Source organism: Micrasema longulum, unplaced genomic scaffold (genome assembly GCF_059751315.1).
Source record: "Micrasema longulum isolate JH-2025_06_02 unplaced genomic scaffold, ASM5975131v1 h1tg001056l, whole genome shotgun sequence".
Lineage (NCBI taxonomy): Eukaryota > Metazoa > Arthropoda > Insecta > Trichoptera > Brachycentridae > Micrasema > Micrasema longulum.
The window spans coordinates 340161-362242 of NW_028278244.1; the positions used below are offsets into that span (position 1 = coordinate 340161).

The 22082-nt window shown below is 33.5% G+C and overlaps 1 protein-coding gene across 1 annotated transcript in view; it reads left to right on the forward strand.

Annotated features, from left to right (window-relative positions):
* Positions 1-22082, forward strand: part of Vps13B (vacuolar protein sorting 13B) — a 153276-nt gene that overhangs the window by 127564 nt on the left and 3630 nt on the right. The window contains exons 63-78 of the mRNA XM_088233101.1: positions 2611-2763; positions 3385-3486; positions 5109-5200; positions 6063-6267; positions 7149-7316; positions 9352-9520; positions 10169-10317; positions 11289-11378; positions 12082-12121; positions 12719-12781; positions 12871-13055; positions 13905-14094; positions 16274-16542; positions 17800-17935; positions 19246-19425; positions 20835-21151. Coding sequence (XP_088089227.1) covers positions 2611-2763; positions 3385-3486; positions 5109-5200; positions 6063-6267; positions 7149-7316; positions 9352-9520; positions 10169-10317; positions 11289-11378; positions 12082-12121; positions 12719-12781; positions 12871-13055; positions 13905-14094; positions 16274-16542; positions 17800-17935; positions 19246-19425; positions 20835-21151 — 2508 coding nt within the window. The remainder of the gene's footprint in view (positions 1-2610; positions 2764-3384; positions 3487-5108; positions 5201-6062; positions 6268-7148; positions 7317-9351; positions 9521-10168; positions 10318-11288; positions 11379-12081; positions 12122-12718; positions 12782-12870; positions 13056-13904; positions 14095-16273; positions 16543-17799; positions 17936-19245; positions 19426-20834; positions 21152-22082) is intronic.

A 22082-nucleotide genomic window follows, 5' to 3' on the forward strand; every position in this document is an offset into this window, starting at 1 on the left:
ACAGAACATGAACTAAACAAAATGAACTTTTTAAAGTAATTAATGTGGTTGTTATTATTGAAAGCCATTGTTATTATTATAAATAAAATTGTTATATTATTGTAATCAAAAACATTTTTCACTTTGTGGTACGACATTTTACACTTATATGTCTATAAATTTGTATAAACCACTTTAATTTAGAGTTACACTTTGACCGGTTTCGAGGTTACTACCTCATCGTCAGGAATTAAACTAAGATCGTCAATGAAATTCATTTTAAAATTTATTAAATTCCTTCCATCAGAAAATAAATTAACTCTTAAAATGGAATCAAATTCACAACTTAACTTTTTAGATTTAACTTTAATTAATACAAAAAATTAAATTGAATTTAAAATATTTAGAAAACCGACATATACAGATACGGTCATTCATAAATCTTCTAATCATCCTTTATCACATAAACATTCTGCTTTTCATTCTATGATACATCGTCTTACTTCAATACCACAAAATAAAAATAATTTTGACTTAGAATTAAATACTACAAAGAGCATTGCTTTCAATAATGGCTGTAACAGACGCAGCGGATCACTGGCTTCCGTAGCAATCGCGCCCGTCACAAGAACTGTATACTGTCGGTGCTGATGTCAAAGCAGAGTGGCCGAGCGTAGGCGTGCCTCGGCCGACGAACGATAAGCTCCGGGGGAGGTATCGCTGCCTAGAGATCCCTTGCGGGGTCGCTAGTGAGTAGCACTGGCGGCCGCAATCCTGAATCAGGCAACCAGGTTGTAAGGCCGATATCTCTCCGTCGGCGGGAACGGCGAGGTGTGTTCCGGGGAAGTAGCCAAGGGTCCAAATTATCCGGGGTCCAAAATCCAATCCAAAGAGTATCCGAGTTCCAAGTCCAGGGGGGTAGCGGCGGTCAAATATTCCAGGTGGCGATGAGGTCTGGTTTGAAGCAAGGCAGCGAGACGAGGTGGAGAGTAAAAGCCCTTAGTAGCGTGACGAGTTGACTGATTTATTATTTGCCCGGCGGGGCTATATATACAATACATTTTGCCGTGCGGCGGCGGTGCTAGGCCAATAGCGGGCGGTACTAGGTTGACCAATCACGTGGCGAGAGAGATAGCGAGCACATTCGCCGGCTCTATCGGTCTCTCTCGCGCCACGTATAAGGGCGCCCCCCTCCCGCAACCCGGCCGCAGTTCCCCGCCGACCGCGTGGCGATCAACATTCATATAGAATAATGAACAATTTATATTACATAACATAGTAGGCAGACAATAATATTACATTACATGATTCCTAGTCTATACATTCTTCAGTATGGCGATGGCCACCCCCGAAAGTGACAAATACTGGTCTTTAATGGGGAGGTAGTACCTCGCTTACACATACTGAAGTTCCTATGCTAAGTTATATTGAAAGGCCCCAGAAAGGGCCGCCAAGTTGACATAGGCCGCGTTACGTCGGCAACAATGGCTATGAACCAAATTTAATTGACAATATTTTAAATAAAAAACTTTAAATAAACTATAGAAAAAAATACTTATATAGTTCCCTAAATATTTCTAACAATAATGAGAATTGGCGTAGAATTTTGTACATTAATTCATTTTCTAATAATATCGCTCAAATTTTACCTAACAATATTATTCCAGCTTTTTATACTAAAAATAATATAGATAAAATATTAACAAATTGTAGAGATAAGGATGATAAATCAAATCATCCGGGAATTTATAAATTAAATTTTTTTAATTGCCCAAATTTCTATATTGGAAAAACTTCAAGTGAATTTAAAGTTAGAATCAAAGAACATATAAGATGTGTCAGTAATAATAATTTTTCAGAATTCGCAAATCATCTTATATCCGAAAACCATGATTTTAATCAAGAAACAGGTGTATAAATTTTGCACGTCAATAAAAATGGTTTTCGTTTAGACAATTTAGAAGGATTAGAAATTAGTAAAGCCATTAATCAAAAACTTCAAATAATAAATAATCAATTAAATTTAACTTCGAGTCCTCTTTTAAAAATATGCTTCATTTTATCATCTTTCTCTCTCTTTCTTTCATTTTTCTGTCTCTTTCATACAGTATTTTAAAATATAAATAGCAACGCAAGTAATTATAAGTTAGTTTAATTCCTGACGATGGGGTAGTAACCTCGAAACCGCTCGAAATATAACTCCAAATTAAAGTGGTTTATACAAATTTATAAACATATAAGTGTAAAGTTGTTATGTTTTATCAGTTCAAAAATAACACTAGGTACCCAATAATACAATCAACTCACAGTTCCATACAGATAAGGGAATACGACAAGGGAGATACAGGATGAGGTCTCTGCCGAATGGGAATTTTTAACTGGTCGTTTTTTTCCCCGCTCTGAAATCTTTTATAATATGAACAAATATAATACTTGGAATTATTCAGAGATGTCACTTATCAACAAACGTTCAGAGAATGTTTTGATACAAACTTTCTGTCAGCCTTTAAAGTAAAACATGTCTAAACACATGGGGCGGCGTAAGGGGCACGATTTTTTAAACTGCTTAAAGACAGTTTCCGCTGCGATTGGATTAAGAATGTATTGATGGTATGTTTTATATTTTTTTAGGCAAATTTTTTCTTTGGACTGAAGATCCTTGAGAAATGTTACTTTTCTGCACCATTAGCAATAAAAATACAATCTGATGAAAACGATGATACTCCTGAAGGCACTGTAGCTATTAATTCATCAGAATCGTTGATTATTAGCTATTTATCAAGTGTAAGTATACTAATTTTTATATTATTAAATAACAACTCGAAGAAATTTGTATGTTTACTTGGTTAACTGACAGGCACTAACACATTGATTTAGGCCATTAAACATTGAGACGCACTGTACACATTTGTCACTTTCTTGTCATCATTCTTTCTGATTCTGGTTTTCTCTTTTGTATGATTCAAAGATATGATAAATATATTCGAATATTACCCTGAAAATGCAGTCTAGTACAGAACAGATTCTTCTAACATTCTACTGTCGACTTCGCAATAAATTTTACAAATAGCGGTGTTATGAGACTTATTTTTCTTGTCCTAATTTCACAAAATATTTGTACTTTGAATGCATACCATTTGGACAGAACTGGCTCATTTCTAGTGCCAGAATGTCGACTATATCCCTAAATTTCTTTTTATGGATTTTGAAACATTTACATTACATAAATACACATTTTATGGTTACTTAAATTCAAATATAAATTATCGTAGATCAAAAGAATAATGAACACATTTTTTTAGCTCCACTTGCATATTATATTTGGAATTTTTAGAAACCAATTATTTTTAAATTATGAAACCAATTCAAACGAAGGTCAATATTAATTTATATTTATATTTTTAGATTTCAGTACTGGGGATAAGTTATGAAATACAAAACAACATTAACATATTTACATTTTCAAGCTGTTTTGTGTTAATAAATGAAACTGATTTTGATTTTGTGGTAAGTTAATACCTACATTTATTATTATTTATTTATTCATGGACTCATTCTGTCTATTTAGTTACAATAAAATACATTAGATTAAAAAAAATAATATTGAATGCTTCACAATTAATACATTAATAAACGCTAAAAATAGTAGGCCAACTTAATAAAAATAGTGTTTCTTGTTATGTCAACCTTTAGGTTAATTGTTGAAAGTGTTAATGGCACCAAATATTATCAAATGAAACACATTTTTTGTAAGTATTTAAATAAAAAAGTTCTATTATAGATTTTCTAAATTTTCTCAAAAATAGGTATGGGGTCGTTTGGTCATCTTTGATACTGAGGACCTCAATTGAATTGACACTGGGAAAACTTGTGCCGAGGATAACATTTTACAATTTTAGTTTAATTCGATTGATTTATTTTTTACACAAAAAATAGTTTTAGAATTGACATTTTATATAAATATACAAATAGTATTTAGATAAAATACAACTTAAAAAAAAAAGCTGTGACACAAAATAACAAGCTCAAGACAATATCTGGTCTATTTTAGTGTTTTTTTAACCTAGAAAAACTTGCGTCAAAAAAGTCTACTGTACTCCAGTACTTTAAGCTATGCAGTGAATCCAAAATAAAATATATTTCTAATTTTCTGCTTGATGCTTAGTATAATTTTTCTTTTGTATACCTTTATTATTATCATGTTCCATTAATTTAAACCAGTAAATTTACAATTAATCTTAGAATAGACTGTTGTCTAATTGGGTGACAAATTATTGCGAATTGTAAACGTAAAAAAATCTATAATTATGATTTTTTACTGTTTTTCTTTCTTCTTTGTTTCTCTTTCTCTTCGTATGTATTGTAATGAGTCAGTTTAGTAGTTGCATAGGAACTTTGATCCAATAAGCCCCGTTACTGACAGCACTTAAAAATTTTGATAACAAACCTGCATTATCGAACCAAAACTTTGGCAACACCGGGACGTTTGATTCTTTTTGTCGCTCGAAAAAGCAAGCAGTTGACGAAAGCATAATTGTTAATTTCAACAATATTCTCATGTATTTTTTTAAGAATATTTTATTTATTTCTTTGTTGGAAATGCCCACTACTAGGAGGCAGTCCATCACTTTAAATTGGGGTCTCATTGTGCTCTTGACAGGCAACGCCGGTTAATGAAAGTCAGCCATTTAATACTAGATTTATTTATCATTTACAAATGGGTATTTTATTTATTTATCTATCTATTTCAATGATGTCCCTTTACCTCTGGCATTTATTGAATGGAAACCTGTGAGTATAATCCGCTTGAGGCCGATTTGAACATCGACCAGGATTCACCTTTATATTTATTTATTTTTGTCCTTTTTGATTAGACAACCCTGACAATGCCTGGGACGAGTTTGTATTTTATCTTGACCTGCTTAGAAGCGAGCAAAATTTATATGGTTGATTTTTTTTATTCAGTGGCCATCCATACCATGTTGGTGATCTTATAAGCATCTACATGCGTAAGGGGCGCTGCGCGTTACAGTATCATTATATGCATATGTATGTAAATGTTAATCAAATAAATAAATAATAAGTGTTTATTACTGCACATTTGTCTTATTTATTGTTTTGCTTTTTAGATTCTGTCGATTGCAATACCACTAGATTCAGCAGTTGATTTTACACCCGACACAGACTCTGATGCCACACCATTACCAGCGAAATCAGAAAAGTTTGTGTTTTTTAAATATTTTATTGTAATAAAATATATAAATAATTTATCCTTCTATAGAATCACTTCAGATGTTATGTACAGTGACATTTTTACTATTCTTAAGGTACTTTTTAGATAAAACGGTAAATTGTTCATAAAAATACATACAAAAATATGTATTGAATATTGTGCAATAAAGGAAACAATGGATAGAGCTTCCTCTTATCAAAGCATGAATGAGTAGAAAATAACTTTTGAATGTAAATATATCTACATGTTTCTTTTCTCATTATCTCTTGTAATTTGGATTTTAATTTATTGCAACAGAGAGGGAAACATGTTTGAGAAGGGAGTAAAGCCCTGTAAATGCCTAGAATACCATATTCCCTTCTCAAAAATGTTTTCCTTGCGTGTTGCAAATAAATTTCAATCTTAATAACTCCCTAGGGCAATGATACTCAACCTTTTTTTTCTTCGGGCCACATACATATATTTGTAAAGCTACGCAGGCCGCAACTCTATACTGGTATGACAAAAAATATCATGAAACCCACCACCCCCGTTTTTTCAGAAAACCATTTGAGATTAATAAAAATATAACCAAATCAAAATAATAATAGCACATATCACTTATCAGCATACGGTTCGTTAAAAATTACAATAGTGAAAAAAATAAAACTCAAAAGTAACATGTATCCAAGCGTTTATTTAAAAATTAGTGTGATTTTTGACATTGGGATAAATTTTCAACAATTTTAGAAAAATCGGGTTTATAATTGCTGCATGCTTCCCTCTGCTAAATCACACGTTTTCCGACGTAGCTAGCTGTGTGTATAAAAAAATATTTTATTTTTAATTAATGTTTGTTTTCATGTTGCAGTATTTTTGGTATTCCGATAAAAAGCTTCAAAGTGAAAAGTGAGGAACTGAAAGACGAAGAAGAATTAGGTTCATTTCCTATCATGGACGATTATGCCTTTTTCATTGTTATTGCAACTACACAGCTGGATTCATTCACCTCCCCCTTTCGTGTTGACAAGTTTGCCCTCCGTAAAAGTCTTTCACTGAAGATCAATGGCATATCGGTAAGTGAAATTATATTTTCCAAAACATTACTGATTAATCATACCATCTTTATACGGGGCATATCCAGAAGGAAAGTTTCATTTGTATTTCACATGCGTGGTATTTACCCTGACATATTGATGAGTTGACGCCATTATGAGTTAGCCGACCGTACGCTTCGTGGTGCTTGTATTATATGCCGAATAAAATTTAAAATCCCACGCTTGTGAGATAAGGTCTGTAATTCGTGTCCTGTGGAAAACATTAAACCGGTTCAGATCTGTGAAGTACACGGAGAACATGTGATAAGTGAGGGTGAGACAGTTCAATGAAAGTAGTAATAATGTGCCAATGACGAACAAAGTGGGCATCCATCTTTGGTTTGTGATGAACTGGTTTGTGCAGTCAAAAAAGAAACTAAAGAAAATCAAAAGTTTACAATTTCTGCTCAATTTATTTCCTTACCTCGCAGATCTGTTAATGAATGTGGACTGGTTTAATGTTTTTCTCATTAGGGAAATTAATTACAGACCTTATCTCACAAGTGGTAAGATTTTAAATTTTATTTCGCATTTCAAACAAGCACCAAGAAGCATACACAACAGTTAACTAACTCATAATGCCGTCAACTCCTTCTCAGTAGGTCAAAGTACCACGGATGCGCAAAACTGCAATCACAGCACTGCGATGGCAAGAAATACAAACAGAACTTACTTTCTGGATAAACCTCGTAAAATAAAATCAACCCCATGTAAGTATACATTAACTTCCATTGTGGTGCGGGTCATGATAGCGATACTGCACTGTTAATAATAGTTTCCTTATACAAGTAAGAATATATCTTACCGTGTATAGTAAATTATAATATATATGTAATAAAAAAATATTTTTTGTCATCTAGGAGCCTATTGTAGCAACGTGCCAAAGAGATAAAGGTCAAACATATATTGCTGTTTCAAAGGATAGTATTCCGCAGCTCCTCATAAAAAATAACTCTGATGTTTGTATTGCTGTGGGACAAGCTTCTCAAAAATGTTTTGATTCTGTCCATGATGATGATTATGTTAAGGTGCGTATTTCACTGCTTTTATTTTATTTCTTAAAACGTATCAAACAAAACAAAAAACGTATGCATTGATAACTGTATGAAAGAACTGAAAGATTTAATAATGGAAGCAAAAGTGAGTGATATAACTGTTAACTGTCTTTTGTATGCTGATGATGCCGTGCTTCTTGCTAGCAGCAAAGAAGACCTGAACTTCTTGGTAACAAAAGTCTACGATGTATGCAAGAAAAGCGATTTGCTAGTGAAAGTTGATAAATCGAAAGTAATGGTTTTTCAAAGGGAGGAAAATATAATGAAATGTGAGATCAGTGTGAACAGAGATATTCTGAATCAGGCAGAAGAATATGTGTATCTGGGAAGTATGTTTGCTAGGGATCAAAAGATATTGAAAGGAGGGTGAGTGCCGGGAACAGGGTGAATGGTACACTGAAATCTACCTTGGTAAACATATGTTTGTTTGCAGGAGGCAAAACTAGCAGTTCACAATGGAGTTCTAGTATGGGTATGGGAGCGAAGTATGGAATTGGAAAAATAATGATGAAAGTAGGTTGTATGCTGTCGAAATGCACTCTCTTGTGGTAAAATGATGTATGATAGGTGGACAAATGTCGAGATCCGTGAACTATGTAAGGCTGAGACATGCATTATCTACAGAATCAAGAAAGGGGTGCTGTGTATATTTGGACATGTAGAGCAAACGGATAGTGAAAGAACGGCCAAAATTACCCACGTTGTAAATGTTGATGGATGCAAAAAACAAGTAAGACCGAGAAAGACATGGCACGATCAAGTCCATCAAATACTTGAAAATGGACATGTCAAGAGCAGGAATAATCGGCGTGCATGCATGAGAAGATGTATGAATGTAGAGGAAGCGAGGTCTGTATGCAAAGACAGAGTGATATGGCATTCTATCATCTCAGCCAACCCCTACGGGAAACGGCGTGATGGTTTGTTTTGTTTACAAATTTTGAATTGTAAGGCACTTCTCTAAAATGTATGAATTTTTTTTGTTAGATATTGAACATATTTGAAATAGTTATACGGTGAGTTCGAATGGTTAATAAGCCTGTAAATTTGTTAGTGCCAGTAAGTGAACCAAGTGAACAAAGTTTGTTTATGTTAGTAGGTATTATTTGAACGTTCTGTCACATACATATAAGCAAAGGTTTATTCAAGTTTTTATTGAACTGTACCTTACTGTATTGCAAGCAAACCTAGCGGCGGACCTTTAATATTTAGATATAAAGATAGAATAGTGACTTCGGTATGTGCGTGGGGTCCATAGTCCATAATCGATGACACACACCTGTTAACCTAAAGTAGGCTAAAGTTCACCTAAAGTAGGCTAATGATCGACGATGCAATGTCATCATTTTCTGTCAAATCCAATACATTCGTATAATGCAACCCTTAAAGTATTGCGCGTAAGAATTTCTGCAACCTTCTAAGTGAGTGTAGACTGAAAAATATTTTGCGGCTTAATTCATTAGTATGAGCTCGCCAGCAAGATGTTCATCCTTTAGTACTCCTTCAGTTTCAATAGATTTCCTATATTGGTTATTGGTACCATTGACATTAAGAGGATTAAGTGAAGATACGTCTAACTCACTAAGCAATATTTGTCTACCCGCAAACATAATATGTGTTTACATGTCATTAAAAAAATATTAGTATTATTTTTATAAAAATGTATGTTTTTAAATTAAATAATGTTCAAGTGAAAATAAACACTTATTATTTATTTTAGTTTCGCTTCCTTATCCAGGTATAATTCAGAAAAATTATAAAAATATCTTAGCTTGTGTAGCTTCAAAACTGCTGGGTAATTAAATAAACAATAATTGGTTATTAACAATGTCTTTAATTTAATTATATAATGCATAAGCACAGTTAATCGTTCAAATATAAATGTTATAGATAATGTTCTCTGGTATAGAATTTTCCAATAAGGAATGTTTATTTATATTTTCTTTTAAATGTATGTGTTACTGTGAAATTATTTCTAATAGTGTAAAACCTTAAACCCTCTCTTCAGGTTGTGGAAGAATGTGAAATGACCAATTGGTGTTGTAAAGTTGACTCGGGCGATATGATTTACTATTCGATGCCTACTATATCCCAACATTTTCCCGATATCTTATCCAATGCTGCTTTGAATAACAGAGATCCATTATCACACATTCTATTTGCATACGTTAATTTAGGTAAGTTGTACTAAATGCTATTAACTGATATTTCCACAGAGATAGAAAACCTTTTTTAGGGGGTAATATATACTTGAGTATCTATAGGATTCAACAAAGCAGAAATAAACATAATATATTTATGTGGTGATAATCAAACACAGTATCTCTTTTAAATATTTTATTTTATTAAAATAATCCTAAAACAAGCCTCTTTGGGTATTGACTGAATGGTGAAATGGCAATAACTGTAGATTTATGCATGCTTACTTAATATATATATATATATATATATATATATATCACTTATATCACTTTGTCACTTGCCATCCTCAAGTCATCCATTTAGACATAAAAAGAGTAAATAGCCGCCCTGTATAATTTAATAAAATGAAAGATCATATACAAAATCTTTTTTTTTATGTAGGTGAAAGATAGGTCTATGAAATTATCTTTAAAAAGTAGGATATAAATGCATATAGAGGTTAGAATGAGCGAGTAAACATTAATATTGCCTATATTTGGGGTCCACAATGCACTGGTGGCGTGACAACACAAAATGGCAATGTTTGGGACCCGCAGGCTAAGGAATAAAGTAATGGTTCAGAAGTACGACTTACATTAATGCTAGCTTTTTTTTCCCTTTGACATTAGTTTTTATTATTTCAGATTGTGTGCTTGTTTGGTCCAGTCCCGTTAATGTTACATGTACTAGTTCAGAGCAGTTTGTTAAGCTACCTGGGTTTAGTAAGGACATTAAGGTCACAGTGGTCTATCACCCGCACTCTACCTATGTCACCATAGAAAATGTTACACAGGTTTGTAAATAAGATTAAAATAATATTTGAGTACATAATTTTTTTAGATCAGTTCCAAAAGCACGAATCTGAAACATCATTTTATGATATACGGGGGTTTGAAATGTACATAATTGCATAATATATTCAAGTATTCCACGTCTGCTCCCTAGTTTAAACATATGGTGACACAACAGATAACCTTCAGGTTTCTCTGGCGCCTGCCAGCTCCATGATAAGGAAATGGTGGTGGAGAACCTTAATACTGATATCGTTGTTTAAATATAGTTATATATAATCTTCTAGTCTTTAGAGTTGTCTATAGCCCTGTGAGAGAAAAAAACTATTGGCGCTGTCGCTACAATAGGGAGCTATACGAAATCTACGGAGCGCCCGATTTAATAAACTCCATCAAGGACGCTTGAGATGGGCTGGCCATATAATTAGAATGGACGACGAAACCCCATAAAACGCCTAACTCTCTCTGTGCCACAAGGACGACGAAGACCAGGATGGCCCAAAATACGATGGATGGACAGATATGAAAATGTTGGAAGTGTGGAACTGGAGAGAAAGGGCAGCAGATCGGCTAATCACGGCACTTGCCTGTTGGCAGATGAACGCTCGAATTGGTCTGGTTCACGGAATGCGTTATTTTTATTTACTTTGCTACCAAACCCTAATACAATGGATGCAATTACCTACCTTGTATCATTATATATAAAATTTGATACAAATTCTTCGATTAATTTTTTTTAACAAACAAAAATTGCAGAGCTCATAAAAACATATCTAACCTTAGCGGCTGCCACAGACAAGATAAACAATGAATATAGCTGAAAATTTAGCATACTTCAAGGGCATGTATACCAACATAATAATTAAAAAATACAATCCTACTCCAAACCCACGAAATTGAAAAATTCCCATTATTTTCTGAACACGCCTCGTACATTCCCAGCTTTGTAATGAATTGTTATTCATAATTTTAGGTGGATATATCGGCTAGTGATATAAGGTCTCGCTTATCTGGAAACGTTTCTCAAAATAAATCTTTGGATTCTGATAAATTTCTGCTACCGGTGAGTTTTAAAACAATTCTAAAAATGTTTGCCTACTGCAATTAGACCATTATCGCAATGTATCTCTCGCTTTGGCAAAAGACATTTAAAAGAATAATATGGAAGTCTAGGCATTTTCAGGGCTTATGATCTGTCGTTGGCAGGTTTAAGTGATCACTTAACGTGCTATGTTACATTAACATTGCATTTAGCATTGCATTTACCTTGCATTGTAACATATACATGCAATGAAAGCACCCACCCCTTTTCCGAAACTGTTATATATAAAAACTAGTGTCTTTCTTTAATTTCAAACCGGAAACATAACATAACATAGAAACTTGAAATGCTTTAATTGTACCCCTTGCTGCAGTTTTGTCAATTTGTGACCAATCAAATATTCAAACGTGGTCCATACATTCACCTTATTCTAGTTTCCCCGCATGACAGTGGAGGAATACAGTGCTGGTTCCAAATTGGGACCCCTGCTATACTTCCTGGATCCCGCTTCGAAAGGAAGAGGAATGTAGTAATGCAAACAAAATAAACGACTACACAAAACTCCAATGCCTCTAAGAAACATTCACAGAATTTGCTCAATATACACAGTAGGCAGTAGGCAGTAGGCAGACCAAGTTATCACATTTTAATTTTCACATTTATTTTACTTGTAATAATGTGCTTATAATATGTTTATTAATGTGGATGTATTTATTCTTGGCAGGACATTGATGCATCATTGTTTTCGGATTGTAAACTAGTTGGTAAGTTAAGAAAAAAAACTGTATCATTGAAATCCTTCAAAGATCTTAAATTCATCATATTAAGATGGGTGATTGGGATGATTATTAAATAATAATAATTAACTATGTTCGGGTGAAAATCCTAAAAACAAGATCTAGTAGAGAATAATCCGCCTCATGGTCTAGTGGTTAACGCTTTTTCCTACCATCCCGGGACATTGTGATTCAAGCGGTGGTTTTGCACTGCAATATTTCACAGTTGTCTGAAGCGGCATACTGATCATCTTACTTTCATGATTGCTGCGGTTGACGTTTTAATGCAGTGCCCTAATGATGATGATGATGCTCTGAACGCAGATGGCTTCTACTGGATTAACGTGTTTCTTCCGCAGTAATATTTAAAACCATATCTGTACTGTACTGATATTTTTGACATCTGTCCAAATCATGTCTTTTAAACTTTTTGAGGTGAACCCAAATTTAGATTATACCATCCATAACCTTAAGTCTTCCTTCATCTTTACGAGAGCTAGAATTTTGTCTTTGTAACGCAAATTGTGATTGATAAACAGTCATCATTAAATTATTATTTTTTCTAATCAGTTCCATTTTTTTTAGAATCAATGCCACCCACACCACGCTGCAAGATTAGTGAAATATTGAAGAGCGATAAACCTGAAGGTTGATGCACATTTCATATATATACATATTTTAAAAAAAAAATAATATATTATTTTATTTTCATAGTCTAATTCATATTTATATTCTAGGAACAGAAAATATTCTACAATTCCTCCTAAATATTTTACACACTGGTGTTTATTTAAATTTAGACGTTCATTATACTTCTATAATGTTCATTTCTGAGGGAGAAATGGTTCAGGAGTTTTCATCTGGTGAAATCACCTCAGTCAATCTTCAAGATCTTTCTATCAAATCGGTGCCCAATGACAAGGTATTTAATAAAATCCCAGCATTGATTATATTATTTACTTTTTAAAATTAATTTAGTACATTCAAATCTTTGATAATCTTTGCTGATGTGTGCTAAACAGAAAGTTTTCAGATAAATCATAAAATGAGCGTATTTACACTAACAGATATTCTATGTTTACTTCATTTACCAACATTAACATCTAATACATATTAGATTTCTTTTGTAACATTACTTTTTAAAATAGATTATAATAATAAAAATACGTATATAGTTTATTTGTACGTATTTTTATTTTATATATAAATAGCTTATTCTAAAATAGAGTTATACCTGATTTTAAAAATATGTTGCTTTCTGTCATTTCCAAATACATATCTCAAATTTAGATTCACTATTTTAATTTTTTACTTTTGAAATAACTGAGGGTATTGGAAGCAAAGATAGCAAACTCCCGTTTTGGTGTTTTTGAGAAAAATAACAAAAACTGCTACACTAATGCCAAAGAGTCTTTAGAAATGTTATTTTCACTGAACTTAAACTTTAAGATACTAATAAATTAGCTTTAATAAAAAGACGAATTCAAAAAACTTTCTTAATATTTGTATGGCATGGCCATTTTGAAAATTTAAATCTCAAGCCTGTTATTGGTCGAATAAAATGTCTGATGGATATTGCTATGTTTGCTTCCAAACCATTATAAGTATGATTTTAAACTATATTTGCAACTCAACTCATGATTTTTATAAAAATAAAGTTGATAAATGAATGATGAAGAATGACATCATAACCAAAAAAAATATTTTTTGGCGGTTGCTATCTTTGCTTCCAATGCCCTCAACTAATTTATAACAATGAATTTTCGCACAGGGATTATCACTGCAAGTAAAAGTAAACAATATGCAAATGGACAATCGCCTTCCAGTTGATGAAAATTATGATTTTCCCGTCATTTTAATCGGAGCACCATCCTCTGAGGGTACAAAATGTAAAAATGATCCGATACTTGATTTCACACTGGGATTAGAAATGTGGAAACAAAGCGGCATTATAAATTATGGTAATTATATTAATAATACAATATAATATAACGTTGTATTCTTAATCATTTATATGTTTATCTTGTTTACACCGTCATTGAAATCGAGTTTACCCGATAAAATGTATAGCGAAGTTGCAGCGGACTCTGGAATCATAAAAAACAAATAGCAACCGGCGGAAAAGAAACCAGCGCACTCTTTACTTATTAGTGGTTATGAAAATACACCATAGCACCCTCAGAGAAATAACACTACAGAGCCACCCATGCGGACAACAATCATTCAGTCATTCATCATTCATCATTCATCAGATTATCAATCACTTAGTTAGCTATAGTTTACAGTAAAACAATCGGCTGCACGCACTCAGGTCGAGAATCGCAAGCGAAGCGACTATACCGTCCATTACACGTCTGTTGTAAAACCAAAAACCAAGCCAAAAATTTGCAACGCTTTTGTTCTGTGCAATAGAGCAGTGGCTCTCAACCATTTCTTGACCAGAGACCACTTTGATTTATTTGTTGTTCAGGAAAATAAACCGTGTCAACCTAAAAATGAACTTTAAACACATCAACTAATGTTAGTAAATAGTAGTATATAACCACTTATCTACTTTTTTAGTCTACCGGTTTTGAGACGTACCCGTCTCTTCGTCACGACACTCACTACACCAACATGCAAATACTAAAATACACCTTCACCTTCACCACCATTATAGTATATATACAGTATTTCATAAATAATATTTATACACATTCTTTAAACTCAAAAGTAACATGCAGGAACAGTACTATTATAATAGTACCCTTTTTTTTTTAAATGTTATTATTGTTTTATTTTATTTTTACATCTGAGCATGTTTTTCATTCATTATTTCAATTCTTAACTTTTAATTACTCTTACAAATTTTCTTCATTTTTAATATTATTTCCATTTGTAAATACTCACTACAAACTACAAACTTTAAAATATCTTTTTTTTACTTAAATTTTAATTTTTAAACCACTTTCATTTATGTTTTTTTTTCCTTCTCTTTTTTATACTTTCATAATTAACCTTACATATAATTGCTTTATAATATGGAAACTTCACTGGTCCATTAGAGTTAAGTCTAATTGTGTAAAATATTAAACTTTGTAACTGTACTGTACGTTTCCTAAATAAAAGAAAATAAAAAAAATAGGAAACACAACTTTTTTAGTTGAAAATTAAATTTGTTTTGCATCAATGTGATTTTTGAGCTCGCATCTTCTGTACTAGTCCCGTAATCCTGGGCTAATATTATTACTCATCATATCAGCATATCATATCATCACTTGCTTTCAATCGATTTCTCGTCACTACTTATTAGCCTGTTAATATGGGATTAATATTTCACAACAAATAAAACTTGGTATAGATCTTTCGCGAATCGTGTTTTAGCTTTTGCAATAGAGTGAATGGCATCGCTACAGCTGTAGCGTATTATTACTCTGAGATCCAGACCAATTGAGAAAATAAACTTTCTTAGATTTTTCTTGCAACCTGCAGGAATTGAATGGAATCGAACGACGCCAGTTTCACAGTTGGCCGTCTAACCAACTGTGCCATGGTCTTGTATTTTTATAAATTAAATTTTCTTGCAATGGCTAGAATTTTTTACAGCTATTACATAAAAAAATAAGTAGAAATATATTTACAATAGGGTATTATCACCCGGGAGGAATATTGGATTTAACATGTTGTACATATAAAGGATTTCTCAAAGACTCTTTTAGTGTTTATAAAAGCTCTAATAATCAATAATTTCATTCATAACTTTCGTTTACTATTTTCAACATCTCATAAAAGCTATTTTATTCGGTTGGTACTAAATTCGATCATCCAAACCCACCCAACAGTACACCTTGAATCGTGCATTTATTTGAAATGTTGGTATTACCGAATAGAAATTGAAACAATGCGTATTTTTGTTCATGATTTTTTCCCCCTCTCTAGCCAACCTTGAAATAAATGGCGACCGTAAACTGGGGTGACATTTTTAAAGTGTGGTAAATTTCTAAACCTTATTCTGAAAAGTTAACTAAAAAATAATATGAAAAAAAGTTGTGCTGTAATCTTATAATTTTGTAATTATTTTGCCTGAATAACTAGCTGCTTCTCTGACAGGTAAACGCAACATCCTTCCAGGCTGATTTTCATATCATTTTTATGTTCCAGGTTGGACTGATCTATCTCTGTCGGTGGGTAAATTTTCTGCATTCATCGAAGGCAAATATATGACTGTATTGTCAAAGTATTTGTCGGAATTCGCACCTCCCGAAAGAATGTCCTGCCCTATTAGAAACATGGAATACATTCCCAAATCGAAAATCGTTGTTGTTATTCCCGAAAATATATTTTCTGAAATGGCTGCCTTAGTTAACCCTCTACAGTTGAGGAGTTTGCATATACAGCCGCTTAACATGCTACTTAGTTTGCATTGGAATGTAAGTAAATTATTATTTGTGTCAGTTAATTCAAAATTAAAATGAATTTTTTTAAAAAGGTGTTATAAACACGTTACGTGGCAAAAATATATAATTTTTTTATATAGCGTCATTTTTTCCACAACTATACATGCTTTCACCGAAGATGTGTGATTGGCTATTGACTATTATTATAATATTTTTACTGTTATTATTAGGCATCTACTGAAATTCCAAAATATGCCTAAAATTTGCACTAATAATGAATAAACAGATCACCGCGGTAAAGTAATTTTTTATTGTTTATATCAAAAGATCAAATTATTATATCATCGTACCCCATCCGCTCGGGGCACTGAATTGGTACACAAATTGCGGCGTATCTCGATCATCTGTTGCATAGAGGTAAAGTGGTCAGCCTTAAGCTAGAAGGTTTCTTCTCTTCAGTGTTTTAATTACTACTTAAATATACTATTCTTCTAATTCTTCTATGGTGAAAAATTTCAAAATGTTTGCTTTCATTGTTGAACTGAAATCTGTGCTTTTTATCCTAAAATATGCGCACCATACACAAGAAATAGCTATTGTATGTAATAATGTCATGAAAATTGGATTATATGCATTTGCATACATAAATATGCAAATGCGTAAGTTTTAAATTTTAAGGATATCTATTTTTATTTATTTAAAGAAAACAACAGCCATTATAACAAAAAAATACAATATTTACAAATAAACCAAAATTATAGGCCAATTATAGTTTTCTATGTATTACTCCGCATCATTCTACTCTACTAATAAAAAATATATTTTTAAACATGTTGACATATTATTTTTAAGCTAAGCAAAACAACGTAACCGACGACAATGTAGGCGGTTACGCTAGCTCGCACCAATGTCAGATTTATAGGCAAAACAGCGTTACCGCCACTATCTTAAAAGCGGAAGGTATTTGAACAATTTGGCTTTCACTTCAGTATTGGCAGTAACCAACCATTATAATCCCATTTACCGAATTATTAAAAATATATATACGAAACAAAAATTATAAAAAACCTTCTCCTGCACAATTCACTATTTGTCACTTACGTTGTTCTGCCGATTATGGCTCGATATTTGTTAGAATAACGCTAAAACTGTGCGTCTAGGCAAAAAACAAGTAAAACGTCTCCCATGTTCCACGGTAAAATCATCGTCATTTATGAAAATTACCATAAAATTACAGGTATTTCACTGCACCTTATTCATAAACACCCTAATGTTATTATTTTTTTCTAGCCTCGCATGTATCTGGCTTTGAATGAAATTGCTTTAGTGTTATCTGAATTTGAAAGAATTAACGTGCTTACAAGCAGCCATACACTTGGACGCATACTCACTGAGCACTATATATCTAAAGCCTTTTATCGTGCAGGTAATAATTAAACAAATCGTTAAAATATATAAATAAATATAATTTTTTAAAGTTTTGTAGAATTTCATATACAGTGGAACCTTACTTAACAAGTACCTCTCATAATGAGTAATTTGTATAACGAGAAAAGAGAAAAATAAATTGTAAAATAATGACCCTTTCAACAAGCATAATGTACATGCTTCCACTATCCATTATGTTGTATCCCAACTCAACACAGGGCCCTTGGCCTCATAGAGTTTGGGATCTGTTATTATTATTTTTTGTAATATGTATGTATTTGTACGAATAAATAAAAAATCTAAAACCAGGAAGTCCTGAAATCATTAAGAAGCGAGAAGGAAGTCTCAGTGTGCCTAATCTAGCACTCACATGCAATTTGAAGAAACATTCACGGTCTACATCAACAATTTATACTATCCTCAAGAACAAGAACAAGATTAAGAAGAGAGAAGCTTCATAGGGAGTCACAAGAATACCTACGCAATGGTTACGTATTCTCGACGATGTTAAAAGGTTGCTTTTCATATGAATAAACGAAAAGGTAATGCAAAGCAACGAATGAGAGCATAATTTATGGAATTAATTTTTGTCGACCACATTAAGAAGGCAAAGGATCATCAACGGGTAAAGAAGAAACATTCATGGAAAGCTATGATTGGTTCCAGAAGTTTAAGATAAGAACCGGCATCCACAGCCTTGTTAGGAATGGCAAAGCAGCAATCTCGGACAAAAGGACAGCAGGGAACTTCATCAGTGACTTGAAGAAGCTCATGGATTCTTAGTGTTTCTTATTACAAGTACGATTCTGAAATGAATCGATGCTCGTTTGGCAAGGTTCCACTGTATTTATTAAAAGATCTTTTTTTTTTTAATATTTATATTATTATTTTATGGCGAAGCTTTGCCTCATGAGCTCTCCATTGATTGTATTGTCTTTCCCCAAAATTTGCCTGCAATTACAGTAATATTTTCCTTAAAATGATTTCTTGATAGTACTACTTAAGGATGTGCTGACTCCTAAATTGAATCCACAAAATGCAGATATTTCTGTGAATCGACTTTCATGGGTAAATATTATAAACATATTTATTATTTTTATAAATCCAAAAAGTCTTTTAACTGAATCAAAATGTTACGACAAAATTGTCCACATCAGAATTGTAATTCTCGCTTGCCCAAACGTCAAGCGATCATTCTTGAAAAATTCTTACTGTAAAATTTCTTTATTTTTGGGGAAAAAGGATTTATTTTCATAAATGTAGACAATCAACAGTATCTAAATACATATTGAATTATGTTATTTGCAGTGTGGGTAGTAGGCTCTTTAGAATTATTAGGCTGTCCGGGCAGTCTTGCTAGAAGGGTGGCGACAGGACTTCAAGCACTGATAGTGGAACCTTACCGAGGCTTTGGCGCTGGTGGTACATTGGGCGTGTTTGTTGGTATGACTAAGGGATCAGCAACTTTATTAAGAAATATCACACTAGGTAAGTAACATGATATAATCTTTTTTAATGTACATTGTTGTATGTATAATCAACAATGCTTTGAGTTTGTCCAAATGTTTGTAGGCAGTTAAAGTGGACCTCGATTTCTGACGGAAAATCATCTTCATCGACGAGGCCCATTTTCGGATGAATGGCTATGTAAACAATCAAAATTGTCACATTTGGGAAATAACAATACACATGAGATCCATTACACAGCGCATGCAACAATGGATCTTCCGCACAACTAATTCAATGGCTTAATTTTTTCGTGTTTCAGCGGCGTCAACTGATCACTAAGATCATGTGATTTAAGGCCATTAGACTTTTTCTTGTAGGGCTATGAAAATTTACTGGTCTATGCATAAGCCTCAAACGATTGTTACCTTAAAAATCAACGTAAACAATGCCATCAATAATATCGAGCTCGATTTATGCGGTCAAGTCATCGGAAATTGGGCCATTGCATTACACATTGCCCAAATTTCTTTAGTTGATGTACGAGGGTTGTCTGAAATGTTTCCGACCTAACAATGAAACAAGTCATATTCATTCAAATTTGTTTTTTATTTTTTCATCACTTTCCTAGCCGAAGGAACAGTTTTTGCCTTTTTTGGGCCGATTCCCCCTTCGCAGTCTACTGTTTGGACTGATTTTTTGTTTCTGGAGTAGCATGGTGAATCCAAGTTTCATCTACCGTAGTTAATCAGCGCCAAAAGTCTGATTTATTACGCCTTAACTGCGCCAACAGAGCGGTGCAAATATTAATTCGAACACGTTTTTGGTCCGGAGTGAGCAAACGTGGCACCCAGCGCGCGGTCAGCTTTCTCATGCCTAAATTTTGTTTTAATATGCAACAAACACGTTCTTTGGACATGTTCATAGACTCTGCTATCTCTCTTATCCAAATCGACAGTTGTCCAGCACCATTTGGTGAACTTGTGCGATGTTATTTTCAGTGGTTGCAGATTTTGGCCGTCCCAAACGTTTATCGTCATCCAAGCTGGTACGACCACATTTAAATTCAGCTGCCAAAAATTTTACTGTGGTATATGATGGAGTCCCCGTACACAATGTCGAACTCGTCTTTAATTTGTGTAGGGCGTATTGCTTTTCAAAAATAAATATTTAATATCAGCTCGATGCTCGATTTTTTCAATTTTTACAAAAACAAACAAAGAAAAGAAAAACAAAGAAACTCACTCAAACAACTGTCAAAAAATAACTGCGCTTCTAAAACAGCTGAAATTTTATGAGTACCTTTCAACGCATGCGCAAACATATTCCCCAATTTTCTTTGACAAGTGCCGCCATCTTTATGTTGAGGTCGGAAACATTTCAGACAACCCTCGTATTAATTAGTTTTAGAATAAAATTGTCCACTTGAATGTCAAGATGATAATTTATAGGCACAGTGGAGTCGGTAAACATGGTGATGGGAAGCGTGGCCAGAAACCTGGAGAGGCTGAACCCGGACTCTGAGCTGAAGCGGCGGCGCGAGCGTGCGCGGAGCGTGCGGCCTGGCAGCATGGCGCAAGGAATGGCGAGTGGGCTACTTGCGATGGCAGACGGCATGCGGGGTGGCCTGGCGCTACTGTGGGGCCCAGCGGGTGTGTTGCGTGGTTTACTGGGCGCGTTGGCAGCGCCGCTCAGCGCCACGGCCGACCTGCTCGCCTTCACCTCACAGGGCTTCCTCGGACAAGTCGGCTGGAACCAGCAGATAAGGGTAAATCTTTGTTACTCGTATAGTTATTTTGTTTGTCCAAGTGTAATTTTTTTTTTCCACAAAATGAGGTAACTAGAGGCGAATTTTTTTTTCCTTTTGCACTGGTGGCACGTTCGCCTACCATTCTTGAGGTTTTGGGTTCAATTCCTGACCGAGTGGACGTAAAATATTGTGGGTAAAAGAAGGTGTGATAAAAAGTATGGTTATTGAATTTTCATAGCAGCAACAGCTGACGTTACATTCATTTGAAATAAGTCCGATAACTTGATCCATTGAGATAGTCAGTGTCAAGTTTGAACAAATTGTGACTTTTCAGTTGGCTTCCAAAGCTAATAAATAAACATTCTTATTTTTCCACTTTATAAAGAAATAATTTTTTGCGTTGCATTGTATTTTACAAATAATTGCCATTTTTTCATGAATTGACATACTTCCTCTTGTTAGTTGACATGTTTATAATTCAAGGGTTTGTTTTTAATTGACTTAACATCACCCACTCGTAACGTTTATTATGCATTGACGATATATAACATTTAATAAAACTGAATAACGTTGTATAAACCCCCGAAATATGATGTCATTTATAAACCGCAAAAGAAGTTGTTAAAATATTTTTCCAGTATTGTTGGCGAAAACACCAATTATAATAGGTACTTAGACACTTACATTGTGACATAAACGTCATCTGATCCCGACGTCCACGGTATATCTGAAAAGTAGCTCCTTATAAAAGTGAATAAATGTATGGAGAAAACCATAAACTAAAATTCCAACGAATGTTTTCTTATTACATTCGAGATCTCGCTAATTCCGTGAGCATTATAATCAAGTTCGACTGTATTTGGGTTTAGTAATATTCTGTGAATGTACTCGTAACTATGCAGTGAATTATTATTTATTTTATTCCAACTTGACACGGGACAAAGTTGCC